The sequence below is a fragment of the Microcaecilia unicolor genome, chromosome 3, assembly GCF_901765095.1.
Source record: "Microcaecilia unicolor chromosome 3, aMicUni1.1, whole genome shotgun sequence".
NCBI lineage: Eukaryota > Metazoa > Chordata > Amphibia > Gymnophiona > Siphonopidae > Microcaecilia > Microcaecilia unicolor.
The window spans coordinates 375806713-375825322 of NC_044033.1; the positions used below are offsets into that span (position 1 = coordinate 375806713).

Here is an 18610-nt window from a genome sequence, read left to right on the forward strand (position 1 = left end):
TTTGTGAGGAATAGACTTTCCTTCCTCCTTTTTCTCTTCTTTATATAATTAGCCTGATTACTTATAATTAACAGAGGTACTGTTGTTAGATTTTTTAAGTTTGTTATAACTTGCCATTGATATCTGATGCTGTGCTGGTGGGTGAGTAATAAAAGACTTTCTTTTCTCTGAATCCTGTTAAATTTTTCTATAATATTTTGTAAGATGTTTAGAGAATAGCAAACAACTGGACAATGTTAGCACATTTAGACTAATTCTGGACTTCTGCATAAAGGTAGCTCTGCCCTCATTCTTCAATATCTGTCTTTTAAATAGTTGTAATAACAATTATCAAGCACATGATAATATATCACTGCACTCCACAAAACAAAAGGAGCAAGTTCCCACCTGCCATCTTTTTCTTTTGATCTAGGCACAGGAAAAAAAAGATTTTAAATGCTCCCAGGTTTCAACCTAATTCATGTTTGTTGTGGGATTAGTAAATAAATAGATACATAGAAACTCTAATGTTGAGCATCTGATTCTCATTACACGATGTCTGTTTTAGTGGCCCTTGACTAGGAGAAAAAAAAATCAATATACAGTGCTAGGATGTCCCTATTACCAGCCCCTCCAAATGACACACTGATTACTATGTGTAACAAATTACTACTCTAGCTATGACAAGTCATTCCGTTATTATTCTTCCTCTGTGTACATCCGTATGCTGCAGAAGCTGGCATGTTTGAAAATATAAGTGAGCTTAAATAAAAATGCTACCAATAATAAAGAACGGTAACATGAAAGCTGCAGTTCATAGGTTTGTTTGCTTTGTTTGATTGTACTACTGGGATGACGGCTGCGAGGGAAAGGGGAAACGGAGGCTCATCTAATTGGCTTCAATTTTTTTTTTTAATTTGACGTCATCCCGTCTCCTGTTTTTTTCCACCCAACCTCCTTGGTCTGAGGAATAGCCGCTTTTGTGGGAGCTGACGTGTTCTTTTTTTCTTGCTTCTGCGCCTGCGCAGATTGCTAGCTTGTTTGCCGACGTCACTGGCTGGGGCCGGGCGGACCGGCCGGTACTTGGCACTGAGCCGGAAGCAGAGGGGTAGTGGCGGTGGTGGTGCTGCTGCTGAACCGGTGGTGGCGTGGCAGTGTCTGCTTGGTGGTCACTGTGCGTTCCGATTTGCGGGGGTGGAGGACGGGCATGCTTGTTACACGGAACCTTCCGGGACGAGGTGCTCCGAATGTTATAGGGTCGCGAGAGCTTTAACCCTGCGAGTTGTTGATTATCTTCTCGCAGGACTCTGCACCCCCCTTGCCTTAGGAGTGTGCGCTCCCCCCTTCTTCCTGTTTGTATGAAAGGAAAGTTTTCACTCTGGGTTTTGGTACTGGCCTCGGTTCTGTGAGCAGCAGGGGAAGGAGGGATGGGTCGTCGCAGGCACCCCGAACTGTACCGGGCCCCCTTCCCTCTTTATACCCTGCAGATACATCCTGAGAACGGGCTCGTTATTACTGCAGGCGGAGGAGGAGCTGCTCAGACGGGCATCAAGAATGGCGTGGTGAGAGCGCTTGACTGGGGTCAGGGTCATGGGAGGGAGATAAGCAGAAGAACCAGACGTCAATACCCCCGTTCCTATATAGATATAAACACACACATATATATCTGCTTTATTTAAGCACCTGAGCAGTGAATTGTACATGTTTGTAGATATACATAGGGCCAGAATTTTCATGAGTTGCTCCCACAGGGACAGAACGAGAATGGAAACCCTTTTATAAGTCCTGGCTCCTGTGCTGTATAGTTCAAAGTCCTCATTTAACCTGGACACCTAAGTGTGTCTACTCGCTGAGAACATTGACTTAACGGGAGGGGGGTGGACAGCTTGCTAAATTAGGCCCATTGTTTTCTGCGACAGGTTTCCTTGACTAGGGTGAAAGTGGAGAAAGTTCGTAGTCATTCTTGGCAGCCGCACGGCTCTTGTGCACTGTTGGTTAGTTACACATCGAGCGTGCAGAGATCCAGCTGGGGAAAAAAAAAAACCCCTGTGTGTATATGAGCTGTTCAGAGCACAGGAAGACTTTTTGTGAGTTGGCATCTTGGGGCTCGGAGTTCAGAAATGAATGTATCCTGATTTTTGAGTGATAAAAAGCCAGAGTTTTATGACTGTCATTCATTTATAATTTTATGGTTGCAACAAAGTATTCTGATTTAGAGAATTGGCCTGTTCTCTTCTGTTTAAAACGCTGTCATTCCATGTGTGGCATTGCTTCATGTTCCCAGTGTAAACTGAACCCCTGAGGAGATACTTTAACATCAATGGGTAGAGTTCTATTCTTTAAAGGTCTGCCCTAGTGCTGCACTGATCCTGAATATTGATCTTTGATCTGCTGCGCTCTGTCTTTTATACATTTGTGTGGGCTTTTTAAGATTCTCTTTTTTTTTTGCCTAGCAAATTCTTCCTGTATTACTCTTTTAGGTTGTGTTGCTATGAATTTTCACTTGTAACTTTCTAGGGTTGTTTCTTAGACTAGTCATGGCAATGGGGCCATTCAGTGGAGCTCCATCTAGAGCCCTGCAGTCATGCACCTTAAGACTGGCTGCATAATTACTACCTTCCACTCCCAGGGTCTGTGAGTACTCCCCCCTCCCCCCCCAGCATAGAAACACTGGCAACATCTTTCAACATAAGGATAATGAATTCTGATTTGGCAGTGCTGCTTGGCACTAGAAAAATTAGTACTTATCTGCCCACCTACTTTACCTAAATTGTCACCTTGAGCTGCAACTGAAATCCCTGTTTCTCTGTTTTATTGTTTTGTACTGTGTAAAGGGTCCTTTTACTAAGCTGCAGTAAAAATTGCCCGCAGCGCGCCCTTATGCAGATGTAAAACCCCTGATTTTGTATTTATTTCATTAATGGTCTGTGCTTCCATGATATCTGTGCACGCCGTTACTTTCACGTACACCATGCACACGTTATATGTTTTTACAAACCCATATGACTTCCCTCCCCATGTGCTATACGCATAAGCACGCTATATGCTATGCTGAAGTTGTCGTGTTTTTTTCCCCCATTGCCAGCCAAATCTTCCTTTCCTTTCTTCCTCCTCCCCCTGAGTCTGCCATGCTCCACAAGCATATCCCCTCCAGTTTTATATATTGTGGTCTCATTCCCTTCTCATAAGTGTATCAGAGGAGGAAAGGCTCCTGATGATGTGCAAGGCTGCCTGTTTGAATTACTCCTGGAGTGGATTCATAAACCAAGTGAGGAGGACTGTGGGGAGGGGGAAGAAGAGAGCAGACAGTAGGGAACCCAAAGGCAGAAGCTCGATTCCCACTTCAGGCACAGGCAGCTCCTTGTGACTCTGGGCAAGTCACTTAACCCTCCATTGCCCCAGGTACAGATAAGTACCTGTATACAATATGTAAGCCGCATTGAGCCTGCCATGAGTGAGAGAGCGCAGGGTACAAATGTAACAAAAAAAACCAAACAAACCTAAATGGTACAGGAGGCCTGGGAGTGAATTTATGAAAGTCGATGGGAGGAGGAGATACTGGCGGCACATTGTAGAAGACTTCAAGAAGGGAGATGAGAGAAGAGCAGACAGCAGGGAGCCCAAGGCCATATTTTATGAGTCTAACAAACACACACTATATGCATGGGCATGTTATGGGTGCAGATGTAAAAAAAAAAAAAAAAAAAATTTTTGTGCACTATACTCATGGGCATGTTACATATGTAAAAATATAGTACATTCGGTTACATATGTAAAAATATAGTACATGCGCTAAGTGGTTAGCACAGGAATACCCACTGTCCACCCTGACATGCACCTTCAAAAAAATTATTTAACACATGCAAATGCAAAAAATAACACGACACATCAGCTTGTCCCATGTTGGTCCACTTTTTTTGTTGCACTAAGGGAAAGGGAAATGGGACTTGATATACCGCCTTTCTGAGGTTTTTGCAACTACATTCAAAGCGGTTTACATATATTCAGGTACTTATTTTGTACCAGGAGCAATGGAGGTTAAGTGACTTGCCCAGAGTCACAAGGAGCTGCAGTGGGAATCGAACTCAGTTCCCCAGGATCAAAGTCCTCTGCACTAACAACACGTTGGGACTTAACACAGCTTAGTAAAAGGACCCCTAAATTTCTTGTTTAATTCTGGTAATTGTATATCTGCCTTGGCTTCAGGCAGAATATAAATAAACCATTATGATCTATTATGTACATTTTTCCTGTTTTTCTTAACATCTATTAAAATACATTCTCTAACAGAAACCTTGAAGTTACAAGGCTGTTACAGTGTAAACTTCTAGAAGATACAGGTTTCCTTTTTTATTCATGGTCACACATTACAGATACCTTGGGTTAGGCAGGCTTTATCAGGGATTTTAGTTCATTCTACAATAAATATCCTGGTTGAAGGAGAGAACCTTCCATCTCTAGCAGCTGCCTATATTGACTGAGATAGTCTTGTCCAGCTTTTTATACCAAATATTATGTTTTTATCTAGGAGAATTATGTGCAGAATTGATTGTATTTCTTCTGCCTCATTCTGAAAGGACTCGATCTGCTTTGACCCCTGCCCCTTTCTTCAAGTCTTCATAAGTCACATTGGCTTCTCCTGCCCTCATGCTCTTCCTCCTGATAATTAGCCAAGTTGAGCAGGTGAAAAAGCCTGGCAATGAATGGATGGGAAACCCTGCAGTACAGGACAGATGAACCTGTCCCATGTTGGTCCTGGAGTATATCCTTGCCAGGCAGGTTTCAAGGATATCCTCAGTGAATATGCATGAGACTGATTTGCATACACTGCTTCCATTGTATGGAAATTTTGACTTTCATCTCAAGCTATTCTTGATGCACTTAAGTCTGGCTTTTGCCCTCTACATTCAACTGAAACAGCTCTTCCTAAAGTCTCCAATGACCTCTTCCTGGCCAGATTCAACGATATTTATTTATTTATTTTATTGCATTTGTATCCCACATTTTCCCACCTTTTTGCGGGCTCAGTATGGCTTACAATACATTATGAATGATGGAAATACATTTTGTTACAATTTGGTTATGGATTACATTGTGAAGAGTTATACGAGACAAAATCAAAGTATCGTTAAGGAATATATCAATGGAAAAGAACGTTGAAACATTGGAAGGAACCAACGAGAAGCTAAAGGGCAATATATCATAACAAAAAACATATGGTATACATTTTTTTTTTCTGTGAGTAGAGGTACGAGTGTGGTGAGATTTCAGGATTGAGAATTCATAAGTGGATGTGTTGATGTATTACTGAAACAGTGAGTGTGGATTTTGTGTTTTGGTTCTTTCTGTAAATTTTCTCAAAAAGATGTGTGTTCAATAATTTGCGGAAGTTGGTTTGTTCGCAGATCGTTTTCAGGCCGCGCGGCAGTGCGTTCCAGAACTGCGTGCTCATGTAAGAAAAGGTTGACGTGTGCAGCGCCTTGTATTTCAGGCCCTTGCAGTTAGGGAAGTGGAGGTTGAGGAACGTTCGGGATGATTTTTTAGCGTTTCTGGGTGGTAAGTCGATTAATTCAGACATGTAGGCTGGGGCTTCTCTGTGAATGATTTTGTGGACTAATGTGCATACTTTAAAAGTAATGCGTTCCTTGAGTGGGAGCCAGTGTAGTTTCTCTCGTAAGGGTTTTGCACTTTCATATTTTGATTTTCCGAATATGAGTCTGGCTGCTGTATTCTGGGCTGTTTGAAGTTTCCTCAGTATTTGCTCTTTGCAGCCTGCGTACAGTGAGTTGCAGTAGTCCAGATGGCTGAGTACGAGGGATTGCACTAGGCTGCGAAAGACTGATCTTGGGCAGCCTAGTGCAATCTATTCTATCCTCGTCCTTCTTGATCTGTCTGCTGCTTTTGACACTGTTGATCACCACTTACTCCTTGATATGCTGTCCTTACTTGGATTTCGGGGCTCTGTTCCTTCATGGTTTTCTTCTTAACTCTCCTATCGTGCTTCTAGTGTATGCTCTGGTGGATCCTCCTCCACTTCTATCACACTATCAGTTGGTGTACCTCAGGGCTTTTGGGATCTTTTTCTGCCATTTATACTTCTTCCCTTGTTGCTCTGATCTCCTCCCATGGTTTCCAGTATCACCTTTATTCTGATGACTCCCAGATCTACCTCTCCACACCAGAAATTTCAGCAGGAATCCAGGCCCAAATCTCAGCCTGCCTGTCTGACATTGCTGCCTGGATGTCTCACTGCCATCTGAAACTAAACATGGCCAAGACTGAGCTTATGTTTCCCTCTAAACCCACCTCTCCTCTTCCCCATTCTCTTTGTGTGGTGAACACTCTCATCCTTCATTTCTTCAGCTTGTAACCTTGGGGTCATCTTTTGATTCCTCTCTCTCTCTGTACATATCCAACAGACTTCTAAAACCTGTTATTTCTTTCTCTATAGTATCACCAAAACTTGTCCCTTCCTTTCTGAACACACTACCCAAATCCTTAACCACAGTCTTATCACCTCACACTTAAGTCTACTGCAACCTGCTTCTCACAGGTCTCCCACTAAGCCATCTCTCTCCCTTTCAATCCATTCAAAGTTCTGCTGCATGACTTATATTCTGCCAGTGTTGCTATGCTCATATTAGCCCTCTCCTCAAGTCATTTCTCCCTATATGTTGCCACACAAAGTTCAAACTCCTCTTATGAACTTAAAATGGATTCACTCTGCAGCTCCTCAGTACCTCTCCACTCTTATGTCGCCCTACACTCCTTCCTAGAAACTTCACTCATTGGGTAAATCTCTCTTATGTGTACCCTTCCCCTCCACTTCCAACTCCAGACTCCATTCCTTTTATCTTGCTGCACCATATGCCTGGAATAAATTTCCTGAGTCAGTGTGTGAAGCTCCATTTCTGGCCATATTGAAATCCAAGGCTAAAAGCCCATCTTTTTGAGGCTGCTTTTAACTCTATTCACCTGTAAGTAATTCCCTTATCTCATTTATCCTGTTTGTCTTGATTAGATTGTAAGCTCTGTTGAGCAGGGACTGTGTATTACATATTTAGTGTACAGTGCTGCATACATCTAGTAGCGCTATAGAAATAAATTAGTAGTAAATCTCTTTCATGCATAGTGGATGTCCTGAAAACCTGACTGGCAAGGAGGCACTCCAGGACCAACTTGAAAAACACTGCTGTTGGGCCACGCATAATCTTGAGAGGTCTGTTGCCCTATACTGTACTCAGCAGTCCTGGATCTGAGCAATGCTCTGCTTCCTTGCTGATGGGAACAGCAAATGAATTGTATAGACAAAGCATGGGCTTACTCTTGAGCTCTACATGTGCCATTGAAACATTCTTCCTCCTCCAGCCCCAGCACCCTGTGTTCTAATGCTACCCATCCTTGGGCTCTGCACATGCCACTCTGCTGTTTATCCTCCTCTGGCCCCAGCACATACACACAGTTCTTGCAGCCTTGTCTCTGAATGCTTCTTCTGAAGGCAAGAGAAACTCGTAACTGCAAAATCCTGGTTAGAAGTGTATCATTTTGGATTTTTAGATTTAATTACATGCCTTTCCAAATGTGAGCTCCAGGTGCATATCGGATAATCTTGTCTTCCTTTCCAATTTCAGCTCTCACAACCCTCTCCTAGTCAGCTGCTTTTATCCTGACCATTGGGCTTAAGATCTAAGGCCAACGTTTGCTAAGTTACATAATGGTGAAATAACATATGTACCATTTAAAAGGGATGCAATTTACCATGAGATTGCTAACACACACGGTACCTCGGTGTAATGGATTAATGAATTCTGTAGCACTTTGGTTTTCTGTTGTTGTAGTCAGGAAAACACAAAAGACCAGCCTACTCGCCTCTGATCTTGTAAAAATAATTTTGGTGGCACCTCCTGTGGCCCATTATTTCCCCTGGACATTTTTAGAAAAGGATTGCTGGTCCTGGATGCCATCCCCCACCACATACCTGATCTCACTATGGATTCTAGTGGGGGCAAGAGCAATACATCATTGCTCTTTCCTGGTAGTTGCATCTTCCAAAATTGTGATGCCTGAGTGCTTATCAGTAGTGTTTCAATACTACTGCTAGGGGTCAGGCTGCTGGTTCACAGCTCCTGCTCAAAATCCAGGTTTCTTGGTATCAGTGAGTGGTGCATTGTACCACGTGCCTTCACTTGCTGACTTAAGAAGTCAATGGGAAATTGGGCAAAATGTGATTATATACGCAAACTTACGTACATGTATTTGCTGTTTTGCCAGTACAGTAGTAGTAACCTGGCTCTTCCCATTGACTTTCATGCCTTTCCTCCTATAGCTAAGGATTACCTTTTCTCCAATTCTGAGTTCACCTTTGCTCTGCTGATCTGGTCCCCTTCTGATGTGCTCTTGATTCCTACAGGTCTCCTCTATAGCTTTTAATGAAGCACTACTATTACCTGCATCCCATAATCCAGTGTGTGTGCGCTTTGGGACAGAGCTTCAGTACAAGTGGTAGAGTGGGCTTGCTGGAGTTGGACATAGCCAGTGAAAGGTATCAGGATTTAACAGAAGGAAATCTGTCATTTTAGCAGGAAGGAGGCAGAAGGCACTGTGTATTTGGTTTGACAGCTTGTATGATAGTTTGCAAACTTTTTTTTTTCTGTGTACATTAATTGATCCCACTTTGTTTGTCTGGCCCACAAATTTCAACACCCACCAATCTCCCCCCTAGTCAGTTGTCTTCATCCTACCCCCCAGTCTCTCCAACTAACTCCTCTTCTCTCCCCCCCCAAGTTATTAATGCCCTCTTCCTTAACATCCTCACCAGGGCAATCCAGAACCTATGGGTTATGTCTGTCGACCAACTGATGGAGACAGGAAAAAGTCCTATGTATTTTGCCCAATAAGGTCACAGTGCAGCCTTAGATCCTCTGTATTTCTCTGTCTCCAGTGGATGGTGACAGGCAGACTGCAATTTTTCCACTGCTTACTGAGGAAACTCTTGCTTTAGTTGGAGAACTGGGCTTCAGTTCAGCAGTCAGGGTTGGCTTTAGGGAGTGGCAAGCAGGGTGCCTGCCCTGGGCCCCCATGCAACGGAAGGGCTCCATGATTGCCTCAAACTGAAGGAGACATAGCCCCAGTTTCTGCCCTGGGCTCATGTGTTTTAACACCAACCCTGTAAAGGGGAGTCCTGCATGAGGTGTTTGATCAATACTGAGGTGATAGTTTCTGTCAGTGTAGCTTTAGTTGGGCTGCACAGCAGAATAATTTTCACTGGGGTGGGGGCTTGCAGGATGCATCTTAGCAATATTGAGATAATTTCAACTCTGGACAAACTAGTGCCTTTGACCAAACAGAGCTGCGTTCTGCACAGGGACAGTGGCCATTTGGTAATTTTATTTTTCCTAGGCCCTCTGATGCTACAACTTCAGTCACTCACTAATCACTTCTCTAAGTGTCTCTCTCCCCCCCCCCCCCCTCAAGTGGAGCCTTGGCAACAAGTTTGGGCATAGAAGAACCCCTGAGAACAAGGAGTATTTTCATGAAGTGGCTTTAAGGAGAGCAGGAGGTCCCTGGTTCTTTCTGACTCCAAGACCTGAAGTTCTGACCAGCTACATCAAGACAGCTGGGATACTGAGTCAGTGTTTGGGGGAGGTACTTTCAGGCAGTCTTTTTTTTTTTTTTTTAAATCTAAGGCTGCGCCTTGGATCTCTGAGCAAGCTGAGCTCTCTGTAGGGGAAGGAGATGATTCCATTGTGGGGCGGCTCTTTCACAGAGAAGAATTATCACCAGTTGTAATGAGCACTTTAGTGGCTTAGAATATTTGGGACACTCTAGCTCAAGAGGTTCCTTTGGTGTGGGAGGTCCTTTAAGGCAGCCTCAGTTTCATGCCACTTGAGCTCCATTCTCATCAGAAGAAGTGAGAGGGGTGCATGGTCGGTATAGCCATAGATAAGTATCGCCCCTTGCTCCCAGAAAAGGAAGGTTGAGGCTCCATGAAGGGCATGCTTTGGTCATGGTGGCCACCAAACAGACCTCTTTTCCCGTGAAGAGTTGCTCTGCACTAAAAGATACCTTGAATTGCTTGTACAAACCATTGTTAAATCAGGTGTTGGAGATTATCAGTTCTCAGACCCCAAGTGATGATATTTATTGGCAAGTCTTCACATCTTGTTTACTGTTTGTCTAATAGGGCCCAGACTTGGCAGGAGTATAGGCATTGGTCTGAGCAAACAGTTTCCAAAACCCGTTTCGTTAGTCTTTGTGTTTTTAGATCATGGGAGAACACAAGTCTCAGAGGTTTCCAATAGATAAGCCTAAACTTTTGTTCAAGCAGAATTAGGTTTTGCCAGATAGAAAGATACAGGTAAAACCGAGGTTTCTTCAGTGCACTTGCTTTTTAAGTAGGCCTGATGTCCTTTCAAAACAAAATGAGAAACATCCAAAAACCTAAGAAATCGAATACCTCTTACATATCTTTGAGACTTTGCGTGTGTGTTCCTCACAGAAGCAGGTATGCTCACTCTTGACTGATGGGTCTGTCATGTGATCAGGTATAGCTACAATTTTAGTTGTTCTGTCCTCTTACAGTTCTTTTCTGGTTCTCCATCTCTGCCCCACCCAAGTGGCTGTCATACATGCTACATTGCAAAGCCACCTAGGCCTAGAAGCAGTCATTCCAGTCCCAGAAGCTCATTGCAGGCTTTGTGAAATTCTGGGGAGGCCTTAAAAGGTTCCTATTACTTTCCAACATGGCATCCCACACCAAGGAAACCTCTTGAGCTGGAATGTCCCAAGTACTCTAAGCCACTAAAGTGCTTATAACTGGTGATAATTCTTTTGAGTAGTGTGGAGATTTGTAAGTGGTGCGGCTTGTGACTGTGGGCAAGTCACGTAATCCTCCATTGCCCCAGGTACAAAATAAGTACCTGTATATATGTAAACCACTTTGAATGTAGTTGCAAAATACCACAGAAACGCGGTATATCAAGTCCCATTTCCATTTCGTTTTCCCTCACACTTCCAGAGAACCATGCAATGAAGGGTTAACTGACTTGCCCAGAGTTGCAAGGAGCTGTAGTGGAAATTGAACCCGGTTCCTTGGGTTCTCGGACTACTGTACTAACCTCCACTCCCCAAGAGGCTGATGGAATGAGGAATGGGCCCTGGGTATCCATGTTTCAAAGGTCTCTGCTTCCAAGTAGTACCCTATTGAAGTCACAACACAAGCAATAGAGCTTACTAGTATGTAAGCATTTGTATAGATAATGTTTATCTAAAATGCTACAGTTGAGATGTTAGAAATGGAGCCAGAAGTTTTCTGAACTTATGTAGGATCTTTATTTTGGGGGTTGGACTACACTGTACACTTTAAAAAAAATGAAACCTTGATGTTTTACCTGGTAGTCTGGCAGATGCTATAGACTGGCCATGCAACTGATCTCATTCAGTGTTAAAAAGTTGGGACAGGGTACAGGGCTGTAGTACAGTAGTGTGAGGGAAAACTTACTGTAGCTCTTTTATTTTTTAATATAGTATCTATGAATACACGAAGGCTTTCAGTTTCTAGTTCTGTCATTCTGGCAACTTGCACGTTAGTAGTGTTCATGACTTCTGCCTGCTCTTTATCTGTGGCATTATGGCATTTTTCTTCACAGCACTTTTTACGCTTGGAATTGATTGGCAGACAGCTCACCGCTTCTCTCATTCACTCACATGACACAGAGACTCGTGCCCCCATGAACATGGCACTGGCTGGCGATGTGGTTGCAACAGGACAAGATGAATATTGTCACATTCTCAAATTCCGGTTAAAGAAACAGGAGGCAAAGAAAGCTAACAGCAGCCAGGGAAAGCCAGGTATGAGGTTTTGTTTGTGCTAAGCTGTGAATTTTAACAGTACTGTTAAGGTTTTGTTTTAAATGTAATAGTCTTTGTTATATATTTCCTAGGTTTGTGTGTCTTTCACTTTGTCAGTCATGGTTAAGTACATTTGCCTTACCTTTTCAGGACATTTTAATGACTTTTTTTTAGGGGGGGATGTGCTTTCAGTATCCCACCCAAAATTGTCCCTTACTCAAATTGCAATTAAAGAGGAAATTAAAATTCATGTTACCTTTTAACACATTTTCTGTGTCGCACATTGTTTGCAATCATTGCGGGTAAACATTTGGGCAATGTGCAGCTATGCGTGTACTTTTAACCCCTGTGATAAATATATGTGTTGTCTGTCCATGGCAGAGAGAAGGCATATTCTAATCTGTAGATTTATGTTCCGCCAGCTCTCTTATAAAGGTCCAAAGTGGATTACAAAATCAAGTCTTAGGACTGATCAGACGAATCGTCATGTAATACAATTTAAAAAAAAAAGACAAAGCAGGAGCAGGGGGTGGTCAGTGGAGTGGGTTATATATGTCTTTTTTTTTTTTTTTTTTTTTTTTTGACAGGCCCTTACACAAGTTTTTTTTTTTTTTTTTAACTTGTCAGCTGTACCAAAAGAGTGGTGGAGTAGTATAGTTTGTAGCAGAATGATGTAGGAAAGCCAGGAAGGATGGGATGGATGATGAAATCCAGGCATGTTAAAATTACTTGATCTGGAGGTGCACACAATATAATGCCATTAGAAATGTGATATCAGAGCAGGAATTTTTGCTATAGTGGATCTGGGAGCTAGATGGTGCTAGAAGCACAAGTTGCAAGTGGAGCAGGGGTTTGGATATTAAAATTATACCTGCAAAACTGCTCTCAATTGACATCATGGCAATAAAGTGATATAGCTGGCTATGAAGTCTCTATTAGAATACCCGCCCCAGTTACTGAAGAGAATAGCATAGGTACCATGGTGGTAAGGATGTTCTGAGGCTTCTTAAGTGAATCAAAGCTGTTCTTTTCTGTTTTGTAGGACCAAATGAAAAAGGAATTAGGAAGAGGAAGTCATCTAATAGTACTGCGAAAAATGGAGGTGGTGATACCAAAAATGAGACAGCTGAAGTCTCTGTAGAGAAACTGCAAGTGGTGCAGACGGATTTCAGCCAGGAATTGTTGCAAAAGTCAGTCTGTTTCAACAAGGATCATTCCATACTCGTCACAGGTGGAGCAGATGGCTTTGTGAGGGTTTGGGAGGTAGGAAGGTTATTTCTTGATATAAAGTGCTAATTGGAAGCCTATGCCTGCTGAATGGTTATTGTGGATGAAAGAATAGTTATTATGATCCAAGCATACCACTCTGTACTTGTGTAAATGGCCTTTGTTTAGGCACTTCTCAGAGCTAGATGGGCGTGGGCTCTTTGTATAAACAAGAGACAACCTTTGCTGGTAGAAAAATGTTCACAGGGGTTCAGTAGGTGGAAAGCTAACTTCCCTTTCATACCTGAATTAGCAAAGAAACTGAAGATTGTAAAATAATTTAATGATGAATAGATAGGTTAGGGTGCAATTACAATAACTGCATAGGTTGGGCATGAAGCAAGTAGATATCTGGATGATTTTATTTGTTCAAACAAAGTTATGAAATTTGTAGAATTGAAGATGTCCTGAACAAAGTATGTTCAAATGAGTAACATGTTTCATGAAGAAATTTTTCATTCTCCAATTATGTGCAGGCTAACCTACAAAGCCATTGTTTGTAAATAACCCAGATGAGGAGGGATCTAGTGAAGCTCAAAGAATAGTTCAGAATTTGGCAGCTAAGATTTAATACTAAAAACAAAATGCAGGGTTATGCATTTGGGCTACAAAAACCTGATACAGTTTAGGGGTTGTGCAAGGGGGGGGGGGGGGTGATTATTAAAGTGGCCAAATAGGTTTAAAAAGCGACAGCAAAAGCCGGAAGGATGCTTATGTGCATAGTGGGTGGAATAACCAGCATGAAATAGAGGTGATATTACCTCTGTGTAAGTCTCTGGTGAGACCTCATTTAGATACTGTGTACAGTTCTGGAGACCACATCTTTTAAAAAGATTATAAACAGGATGGAGTCAGTCCAGAGGGCGGCTACTAAAATGGTCAGCGCTCTTCATTATAAAGCGTATGGAGACAGACTTTAAGATCTCAATATGTATACAGTACTTTGGAAGAAAGGTGGGTGAGGGGAGATTCGATAGAGATGTTAAAATAACTCAGTGGCATAAATGCACAGGAGGTGACTTTCATTTGAGAGGAAGCTCTGGAATGAAGGGGCATAGGATGAAGATGAAAGGGGACAGACTCGGGAGTAACCTAAGGAAATAATACTTAATGGAAAGGGTGATGGATGTGTGGAACAGCTTCCCAGTCGAGGTGTGGAGATACATTGTGTCTGAATTCAAGAAATCTTGGGAGAAATACATAGAATCTCTAAGGGAGAGGAAGGGATAGAATGGTATGGGATGGGCAGACTGGGTAGGCCATGTAGCCTTTATGTGCCTTTATTTTTCTATGGTTCTGTATAAATGTAAACAGCTTCTGGGTGGAAAACCAATTGTGTTTGTGAATACACTGGAAGTTATTGGGCTGATTGATGTCCTGCAGTATGGCCAAGGTTCATCTTGCTAGGGACAGGGAAGATGAAGGTAAGTACTTGAAAAGCATTAGGACATAAGAAATGAACCCCTTCCAAAGGAAAGGAAACTGTAGAGCTATGGGATATAATGCAAAAACAGAAAATATGGTTTGTGTGAATACCTAGAATACTCTCCAAGAGAGATGCCGAGACAAAAAAAGATAATGGGATGTACACAGAAGATCCCAAAGTAGCAAAAGGATAGAAAGCAAGCATTGAGAGCTTCAGCACAAAACAGAGAAATTCACCTCTTTAAAAGTATGAGTGAGTAGCCTGAATGGCGTGGCAGTTACAACTCTGACTGCTTTATGTAGTAAACTAAATGGACCACTTTGTAGTAAATGACAGCAGTTAAAGACCAGTGTTAACCAGTGTGCTCTGGGGATCTTCTTGATGTGCTGCAGACAGTAACCATTCTGTGCTGCCTCCCTCAGTGCCTATGCCTCTGCCCCATTCTCCTCATTTTCTGAGCAGTATGGTGCTGTAGGTCAGCCAGAGCTACCCAGGTGTAGAAGTGCCTGTTAAAAGGTAGAAGAGGCAATTGCAATGCTCAAAAAAAACAGCTGTTCAAGGAAGCTCGCTCTCTGTCACTGTTCAGAAAGGAGCCAGAGGAGCCTCCTTCCACTGAGGAAGGAGAGATCTGTTCTGGAGAAACAACTGCTGACCAAGAGGGAGCCAGAAGTCCCTCCTGTGACGAGGCTGTTGCTATTTCTGTCATGACTGCACCATTGAATACCTTTTTCTGACCAAGCGCTACTGTTGGTAGGAAGAGGGCAAATGCAATGTACTAGAACAGGAGATTTCAACCCAGTCCTCGGGGCACATTGAATTTAATGGGGATATTTTGAAAACCCCAAATAGCTGGGTGTGCCCCGAGGACTGTTCTTGAAGTAAGGAGCCAAGAGAGGAAGGAATGCTGAGGAGAGTACTAATGCTTCTACCAATTCATGCACAGGGAAGACTAGCTGTATGTGAGAAGAGATGAGGAAGAGAAAGTGCTGGTTGTGTGTGTTTGGGAAGGGGGTTGGTTGGTGAAGAGTCAAGCATGCCTCTCGTGACCCTCTTGGGCAGTGTTTTTGCAGTGACAGAGAACCGTTGTTTATAGGGAGTGTGGAACAGAAAAGTAGATACTGAGTAGGGGAAAAAAAGGAGGAGGATGCTGATGTTAGTCTTGAGTAGAACAGGGAAAGGGAGATACAGGGTAGGGGTAAGAGAGGAGGGGACTGCAGTCAGGTGGTGGATGAGAGAATGAGAGAGAGATTCTGGGTGTTGAGGGAGAGGGAGCAGGGTCAAGGCCAACCATTGGGTTATATGGGCTGCAGATCCTTAAGGAAAGAAGAGAAAAGGAAGGTGGGGGGGGGGGGGGGGGACACTATATATCACAAGAATGAACTGGCTGCAGATGGAGCCCTCTGACCAAGTGCTGTTTCATTTACTGCTTCTGTTTGATTACTATTTTTTTTCCATTCACATGGGTAAAAAAGACATTTTATTCTCTTCCTTTCATTGACAAGTCATTGGACATCTAAAGGGTGAATTGGCAGCATGCATTACTACAGAATATGATATATCCATGTACTCATTTTATATGCATTTCTCAACTTGTGTATGTGTTGGACTTGCTCTAATATCCAAATTTGTTAAAAAGTACATTTTCTGGCATTCTCACTGTGAAGTAACCAGCTGTAGCTTATGAAAACACAATGAGATTGTAAAATTTGGTTTGGCGTGCCTTGAAAAAAAATGTTGAAGCGCTGTTCTTCTGTGTTGCTGTATTTAAAATAAGGCTATGAATGAATAAGCTATAGGGGAAAAGTCAAACAAATGAATTGGGTAGTCAATGTTGCTATTTAAAAAGCTAATGAATGTTCAAAGATGCAGTCTTCCAGCATTACAAAGATCTTTCCCTTAGAACTTGGTGATATGGCCTTAAAAGTTATCTTTAAACATTAATTAAACTTATAAAGGTATTCTACCCCCGGTACTTAGGTGTTTGTTTTTTAAACTTGGTTTATATCTAATTGGTGTACATAGCTTTAGGTGATAGGTCTTGTTGGTCTTTCAATTGGCCTAGTATAGACACATGCAGAAATTATTGGCTTGATTCCTAGTGTAAACCCTGATCTGTTAGAACTGGAATAGTTGGGGAGTTATAGCCCCTGTGGGTTGTGGTTGCTCAGTAGTAGTGTATATATGAGCCAGCTTAAGGTGCACTTGTATCAGTTGCTGGAAAGGGTTGTGGCTTTGACACCTGAAAGATCTGGATGACAGTGTCAGAAAAAGGAAAATGTGTTCAAGCCACAAATGCAAGTCTTTTAATACCTTGGCCTCCCATGACCCCAGCAGTGTTGAGTGGTACTGATGCTAGTTCTGATAGGAAATTATGGCTGGGATTTTAAAGATGTTAACTGGTGCATAATGGTTGAAAATGAATACAGTACGTAGTTATGTATTTATACAGTGCTGTTTTAATTAAAAGGAAATTTCATTTGTAAAAAGAATGCTATTTTGCAGCCTCTGCCTGAATTCTCTGACCTGGTAAACTTGGTTTCAGTTTCCCAGTATGAAGAAGACGCTGGATTTTAAAGCCCATAATGGAGAAATTGAAGATATCGCTGTAGACCCAGATAACAAGGTACATCATTGTTAACATTATGTGAGGGCTGATTTATTAAGCTTTTTTCCCCTATGGTCACAGAATGGGAACTAACTTTAGTGAATCGGGCTCATGATGCTAAGAGTAACACCAATCAGTTGTTTAGAACCTTGCACGTTCACCACTTTTGTCCTTTGTACTTAAAAGGACATATTTACAGAACTTGAATCATCTTGCCTTTGACTATCAACTTTGCATATCCTTCTCTGTTCCCTTAACCTTGTTTTTTGTATTCCTTAATACAGAAGGGCATGCCCCGACTCTAGCTAGGAGAGATCATTCCCACACTGTAGTAGAAGTGGAGGTCTTAAGTCATGCAGATCTCATAACTCTCAGTAGGGAAGTGAATGCATTACTCTGTTATAACTTTTTCAACCATTAGTTACAGGGATATGATTTGTGAAAGTATCAAAATGGAATATGTTGGTAGTCCATTCCAGAATTTATAAACATTCCAACCAATTGATAGACTTTCTACTTTGGACATGTTTTAAAGGAAACCTGTTGTTTTGACCTGGTGATATCCCTATTTGCACTACTAAGGGGATATCCTCTACCCTCAATGAATCCCATTGAAAAACATGGAGTCTAGTTTAATTAGGAGTTTCTGCTCATTTGTTATGCTTAAAGGAACACTCTGAATTGGAACAATTTTTGCATCTAGCAACAGGTTTTTACAACTTTGCACACCGTGGTCTTGTGAATGCATTGTTAACTTTAGTATAACATAAAAATAAGGAAGGAGGTGAAGTGTAAAACAGAACAACAAAATATCTCGCATCATAAATTTGTAAAAAAAAACTAAATGATAAACTCTAGGAGAAAAAGCCTCAGCGGTCCCAGACCAGCTTGAAACACTAGGAGGAAAAAGCCTCGGTGGTCCTAGACCAACTTGAAACAACGGTCTAAATTTCAATCATTGGCATAAAAAACTTCCTGTGTTTTTATTAGCAAAAGTATAAGAAAAAAACTCAATTCAATCATCTTAATAAAGCATAAATACTTAGCTTCAGCCCTTCAACCACTGCATCTGTCTGATGGTTGCCAGCGTTTTGATAACTGCTTCAAGGACTTGTGGTGTCCAATAATCCAGCCTGAATGGTAGGGGGCAGGAAATCCAGATTGTGATTTGACTTTCCACCAGAATTGGGTGAACTCTCACCAGAAGAAAGGGATGACGCCCTGGTTGTCCACTTACTTTGTCAGGAGGAGATGCCATCTGTAATTATCAAGTTGTTTCCTTCCTTTTTTCTCCATGTCTCTGCTGGAGCAGGCCTTTGGTGGTGATCTATTCTGGAGGGCTAAATGCCTGCTAAAGTGTTTCCGCTCCACAGAGCCTTGTTGCAGATGGTCTGTGCAGAGTGGGGAGCTCTGGGTTTAGTCCTGAGAGCCTCCAAATTGATGAATAGGTGTACAACCTTTCCCAGACACACTTAGCTTATCTT

General features: G+C 42.2%; 1 protein-coding gene across 2 annotated transcripts in view; it reads left to right on the plus strand.

Annotated features, from left to right (window-relative positions):
• The first annotated feature begins 1043 nt into the window (after window positions 1-1043).
• The window catches only part of PREB (prolactin regulatory element binding), a 32679-nt gene continuing 15112 nt past the window's right edge, over window positions 1044-18610 (plus strand). The window contains exons 1-4 of one of the 2 annotated variants that reach the window (XM_030198613.1): window positions 1044-1541; window positions 11628-11829; window positions 12872-13092; window positions 17064-17144. In XM_030198613.1, the coding sequence (XP_030054473.1) occupies window positions 1407-1541; window positions 11628-11829; window positions 12872-13092; window positions 17064-17144 (639 nt within the window). In that variant the 5' untranslated portion in view covers window positions 1044-1406. Of the gene's footprint in view, window positions 1561-11627; window positions 11830-12871; window positions 13093-17063; window positions 17145-18610 lie in introns of both variants that reach the window. The other variant, XM_030198614.1, reaches the window with a different exon arrangement.